At 49.3% G+C, this 6,738-nt stretch overlaps 1 protein-coding gene across 1 annotated transcript; it reads right to left on the minus strand.

Annotated features, from left to right (window-relative positions):
* Positions 1-4,443: 4,443 nt before the first annotated feature.
* LOC120383584 (olfactory receptor 10A2-like) lies at positions 4,444-5,397 on the minus strand. Its single transcript, XM_039501743.1, has one exon. The coding sequence runs from the start codon at positions 5,395-5,397 to the stop codon at positions 4,444-4,446; it is 954 nt and encodes a 317-aa protein (XP_039357677.1).
* Between the last annotated feature and the right edge of the window lie 1,341 nt (positions 5,398-6,738).

The raw sequence follows: 6,738 nt of genomic DNA on the forward strand, positions 1-6,738 counted from the left end.
TTGACGCTCTGGACAGCAGTCCGAGCTTGGATGTTCTGAGCAGCCACACAGGAAATGACCCGGGAAAATTTGAATTCCTTTTCCTGTCTGGACAGTTAGAATCTCATTTCTTGCTTTGACATCGGGGCGAGCTCCGCGGTACCTGCAACGATGCAGAGCTCTCCAGCAGAGGAGTCAGCCCAATGCAAGAATAGAAAGAGATCCCCAGCATGGACAGACCGGGAAGTCAAGGATCTGATCGCTGTGTGGGGCGAGGAGTCTGTGCTGTCGGAGCTGCGCTCCAACAAGCGTAATGCAAAGACCTTCGAGAAGGTCTCCCAAGCCATGACACAGAAAGGATACAGCCAGGATGCGATGCAGTGCCGCGTGAAAGTCAAGGACCTGAGGCAAGGCTATCAAAAAGTCAGAGCGGCAAACGGACGCTCCGGAGCACAGCCCCAGACATGCCGCTTCTACGAGGCACTGCATGCCATTCTCGGTGGGTCTGCCACCACTGTCCCACCAGTGACTGTGGACTCAGTGGATGGCATAGTGAACCAGGACAGTTCCTACTCGATGTTCGCCGATGGGGAAGACGACGAAGGGTCCGTGGAGGAAGGCGCAGGCGACAGCGGACACAATGCCGCTTTCCCTGACAGCCAGGATCTGTTCCTCACCCTCACAGAGATCCCCTACCAACCCTCACCGGCCGTGAACCCGGACTCAGAGTCAGGGGAAGGATCAGGCGGTAAGTCGTATAAACAAGAAAATATTTATTTGTTCGAAAACATGTATACCAAAAATAGAAATTCTATCTCTAAATACTATATCTAAAAGTTTTTAAAGGGAAACTATACGAACAGTAGGTCCACACAGATTGGGATGGAACAATAGTCCTCCATGGACAATTCCACAAATGCTTCGAAAAGTTCCTCAAATACCCTCCGCAGGAGGTTTCGAGGAAGAGGTGCCTTATTTGGTCCTCCGGTGAAGCTCACTCTTCCACGCCACGACATCCTTAGATACAGGGGAACCATCGCCTCTACCAGCATGGCCGCGTAGGGTCCCGGTCGGTGAAGTGCTTCCCTTAACATCCTGTCTTTCTGCACTCGAGAGACACGCCTCAGGGTAATCTCGTTACTGAAGTGCTGCATCTAATTAGGGCAATTAGCGAATAGTTACTGTTCTTAATGGTTTACTTATACTTTGCATAACAAAGCCCCTCGCTTAGCTTGGTCTCATGAAGGAACAAACGGACACGCTTCGTCGCCTTGTTGATGTCCTGCAGGACCGCAGGCTGGAGGACAGGGCCCCCCTGCAGTGTCTCTGCAATCGCCCTCCCCAGCCAAGAAGTCCTGGCCCCCCCTCACCCAAAAGTACAAGACGGAGGGGTGGTAGAGGCCGTGAGAACTGTCACTGAACCAGAGCAGAGCGGCTGTGTACCCCACACTTCTCACGTTAGAAATTTGTAGAAGTGCTTCCCTTATAGGCTCAGCCAGTCCCAAATCCAAGGTTCATCCCCCCACTGTTTATTAGATTAATAAAAGATGTTTGCTGTTAATCACTGTTTCCATCATGTCTTTCCTGTCAGAGGATTTTTCGGTGTATGGGGTGGACAGGGGTTTCATACTTGCACGGTATAGCCTACAGTACCAGGGTACAGACTTGGGGAAAGGATCAACTGCGGCACACACACACTGCAGTCAGTAGGCACCAGGGTCATTCTGTGTTGTGTATGCTGCCCCTGGTCATTTCGTAATGTGTATGCTTGTCCAGGGTCCTAGCGCCTGCCACGCCATTAATGTGAAGGCAGGCTGCCCTTACGATGCACTTGCAACGGATCCACGAGCCTATCCGCTGCCCTGAGCCCCAACAAGAGCCCTCATCCACGGACAGATAGTCACCCTTCTCCCACACCCATCACCCCTTCCCACGCAGAAACCCGCAGCCCACTGCCGTCATCCAAACCCCTATGCAAAGAAGGCACCACTCGCCCCTTCCTGCAAACCCTCCCCTTCATGCAGAACCACTTTCAGCCGTCCCCCACCCCAGAGACCTATGTAGGAGCAGGAGGATGTCAGTCCTCTATGGAGGAAGCGGTCTGTACGTCAGTGCACACCGTGCCCAGCACAGTATGCGTCCATGTCTCAATACCAGAACAGAAATGCAAAGTAAAAGAAAGATTTATTAATAATGAGTGTAACAATAAATTTGCTTAAAAACGTGCTTTGGAAGTGGGGGAAACTTGGAGAACGCGGCATGTAGCCGCAGATCAAAATCGACACAAACTGACACAGGCCCAGGGTCAGTTTCTCTTGAAAGCAAGTGGAGAGTCATAGGTTAGCCTGATCTCCGAGGAAACTTGCTTTCAAAGCCTCCCGGATACAGAGTGCTTCCCGCTGGGATATTCTCTCGGCACGGGTGTCTGACTGAGCGTAAACTGCAGCCAGGCGATTTGCCTCAACCTCCCATCCGGACAAAAAGGCCTCGCCCTTGCTCTCACACAGATTGTGCAGCACACAGCATGCAGCAATAACTACGGGGATATTCTTTTCACTGATGTCCGAGCGAGTCAGTAAGCTCCGCCATCTCCCCTTGAGACGTCCGAAAGCACACTCCACCACCATTCTGCACTTGCTCAGCCGGTAGTTGAAGAGTTCCTTCTCTCTGTCCAGGGCGCCTGTATAGGGCTTCATGAGCCAGGGCATTAGCGGGTAGGCTGGGTCCCCGAGGATCACTGTAGGCATCTGCACATCCCCAACTGTTATTTTGTGGTCCGGGAAGAAAGTACCTGCCTGGAGGAGTCTAAAGAGACCAGAGCTCCTGAACACACGCGCGTCATGAACCTTGCCCGCCCACCCAACGTTGATGTTGGTAAAACGTCCCCTATGGTCCACCAGTCCTTGCAGCACCATGGAAAAGTATCCCTTTCGGTTAATGTACTCGCTGGCCTGGTGGGCTGGTGCCAGGATAGGGATGTGAGTCCCATCTATAGCCCCACCGCAGTTTGGGAATCCCATCGCGGCGAAGCCGTCTATGACAACCTGGGCGTTTCCCAGGGTCACCACCTTTGAGAGCAGTTGCTCAACGATTGCGTGGGCTACTTGAATCACAGCAACCCCCACGGTAGATTTGCCCACGCCAAAGTGGTTCGCTACTGACCAGTAGCTGTCTGGCGTGGCAAGTTTCCAGAGGGCTATGGCCACTCGCTTCTGCACACTCAGGGCTGCTCGCATCCGGGTGTCCTGGCGCTTCAGGGCAGGGGCCAGCAAGTCACACAGTTCAAGGAAAGTGCCCTTACGCATCCTGAAGTTTCGCAGCCACTCTGTGTCATCCCAGACCTGCAGCACTATGCGGTCCCACCAGTCCGTGCTTGTTTCCCGGGCCCAGAATCTCCGTTCCACACCATGAACTTGACCCATTGCCACCATGATCTCCACTGCTACCCTGCTTTCTGAGAGGTCTGCGCCACTCTCCTCACCGCGCTGCCGGAGCCTCCTCGCCCGATTTCTCAACAGCTGACCGTGGAAGAGGTGGACGATAAGGTGCGAGGAGTTGACAACGGCCATAAGTGCAGCGATGATCGCAGCGGGCTCCATGCTCGCATTGCTGTGGCGTCTGCGCTGTAACCAACCAGAAAAGTGCGCGAACAGATTTCCCGCCGGCGCTTTCAGGGAGGGAGGGCGTTTGTGAGTGACGGTTGAATGATGACAGTTACCCAAAACCACCCTCGACACATTTTTCCCCCAGCAGGCATTGCGAGCTCTACCCAGCATTCCAATGGGCAGCGGGGACTGCGGGAACTATGGGATAGCTTCCCACAGTGCACCGCTTCCAAAGTCGACGCTGGCCCCGTGAATGTGGACTCAGAAATTCGAATTAGTGTATTTAGTATGGATATACAAATTCGACTTCATAAGGTCGAATCCACAAATTCGAACTAAGTTGATTCGAAATAGTCTTGTAGTGTAGACAAGGCCTTAGGCTCCTAAATCATGCAGACATTGCAATTGTGAGCACAGCAACGCCTAAATACCATCGCCTAATACCTTTAACAATCTTAGGGACAGATTTTCAAAGGTATTTATTTAGGTACCTAAAAATGCAGATAGACGCTTCCTGGGATTTACAAATGTAGCTAGGTCAATGGGGGTTAGGTGTCTAAACTGCTTAAGCATTTCTGAAAGTCTCATTAGGCACCTATCTGGATACTGAAGCACCTAAACACCTTTTCAAATCTGGCCATTGTGATTCATTGCTCTGTCTTTAAAACTGAAATTATAGCATTTTCCTACTGCACAGAGGCAGTGTGAGGTTAAATCCATTAAAAATTGTGAGGTGCTCAGCTACCATGATAATGGGACCAGATAAGGCCTAACATAGATATATAACCCTTAATGTGTTCCACTGTTGACGTAAAAAGAATTGAGATGGAGACATTTAAAGTCAATCATATTCCTTTATTCAACAGAATCTTCTTCTGCTCACCATTCTCCAGAAGGCACCCTTCACCTCTTTGTTCCTCAGGCTGTAGATGATGGGGTTTAGCATAGGTGTGACGACTGTGTAGGACAGAGAGAGAACCTTGTCTGTGTCTGGTGAGTAGGAGGAATTTGGCTTCATATACATAATGCAAGCAGAGCCAAAGAACAATGTAACCACCATGAGGTGTGAGGAGCAGGTGGAGAAGGACTTCCTCTTGCCCACCCCCGATGGCATCTTCAGGATGGTGGAGATGATGCAGACATAGGACATGAGAATCAGCATGAAGGGGATGGAGACAAAGAACAGAGCCACCATGAAGACAGCCATTTCTTTGCGGGAGGTGTCCCCACAAGCCAGCTTAAGCACTGGAGGGATGTCACAGAAGAAATGATTAATCTCGTGGGATCTGCAGAAGGGTAGGATGAATACCATGCTGGTGAGACCAAAATACACGAGGAGACCACTGAGCCAGGATCCAGCAGCCAGTCCAGTGGACACCTTTCTGTTCATAACCACGGGGTAATGCAGAGGCTTGCATATTGCAACATAGCGATCGTAGGCCATGGATGCCAGGAGAAAACACTCTGACCCACCAAGGAAAAAGGTGAAATAGGTTTGCATAGCACAGCCAATGAAAGAGATGGTTTTATCCCCAGAGAGCAGATTCCTAAGCATCTTGGGGATGTTGACTGATGTGTAGCACATCTCCAGGAAGGACAGGTTTCTGAGGAAGAAGTACATGGGGGTATGAAGGGCTGGGTCAGCCATTGTGAGGACAATGATTAGAAGATTTCCAGCCATGGTGACTATGTAGGTGACCAGAAACACTGAAAAAAATAAATGCTGCAGGCTGGGAATGTCAGAAAAGCCCAGGAGAATGAATCCAGCGATTGTTGTGCTGTTTCTTCCCACTGTTTCTTGGCTAGTTTTCATTCTGAAAAAGAAAAGGAAACAATAGGCTGTCACAGAATACTTTCCCCCACTCCGCCATCCTCCACTGTCATACAGTTTCTCAAGATAATCCGAGTCTTCCTGTGAATTTTAGGAAGCTAAGAATTTTGTCTTTTTACAGTTTGCTGCAACCTGTGTTATACCAATGGAATAAAAGCCAGCAGGATCTTATTAAAGGGGAGAAGGCAAAATGCCATATTTATTGTAAATACAAAAAGAATCTGAATAAGCAATCAGTTATAGCTATAACATTGAATTCTCTCACACATTCATTCATTCATTCATTCACACAAAGTTCTGCAAGGTAGTTATAGTTACCAGCCTGGAGCTTGCTCATGCCACATCATTGGCCAGGTAGCCTGAACATGAGGATGGACTCAATTCTTATCAGGTGCGCACCCAATGCTCTTGGAGGATGTTGGCAGAACCTGACTCAAAATTCTTTGTCTCTAGGTTCTGTTTTTATAGGAATTTATCCCTATACCAGACTGTGGAATCTTCTTCATCATGCTGCTTTTACGTTTGAAGTGATAATCAATCACTGTTATGTCTGAACTCATGTTTAATCAGCAGATGGTCCATCTATGGGCAGGTCTACACTACGGGGGAAAATCGATATAAGATACGCAACTTCAGCTACGTGAATAACGTAGCTGAAGTCGAAGTATCTTATATCGATTTACCTACCATCCTCACGGCGCGGGATCGATGTCCGCGGCTCCCCATGTCGACTCCGCTACCGCCGTTCGGGTTGGTGGAGTTACGGAGTCGACAGGAGTGCGTTCGGGGATCGATATATCGAGTCTAGATGAGTCGCGATATATCAATCCCCGAGAAATCGATTGCTACCCGCCGATACGGCGGGTAGTGAAGACGTACCCTATGACAGCTTGGTGTTATCTTGTTCTTCAGTTCTTTGCCCCCACCCCTTCCATCCTTGGTGTGCTGGAGTGTTTGGGGATGGATTGCAGGTTTTGGTTTGCCCTCGGGGTCACCCAGTCATTTCACTCCATGCATTCTTCAGCCAATTGATGTTGGGGTTGTAATTCTCAGGCTGGCACCTTAACCTTTAATTTTTCATTTCTTATTCAATCATATATACAATCACACTCCAGCGTATATCCAGTCAACATCTGCATTTTAATCCTTTAACACAACCATTCTAAAATCAGTGGGACATGGCAGATTTCAATAAGTCTATCTATCCCACTTGTTACATTTAAAAGGAAACAAATAAGATAATCATGCAGGAGTGGGCGTGTGTGCGGGGAGAGGGTTATACTGAAGTTCAGAAAAACAAAGTTGTACCAGCCATAAAGGACA

This window comes from Mauremys reevesii, linkage group 15 (assembly GCF_016161935.1).
Source record: "Mauremys reevesii isolate NIE-2019 linkage group 15, ASM1616193v1, whole genome shotgun sequence".
Lineage (NCBI taxonomy): Eukaryota > Metazoa > Chordata > Testudines > Geoemydidae > Mauremys > Mauremys reevesii.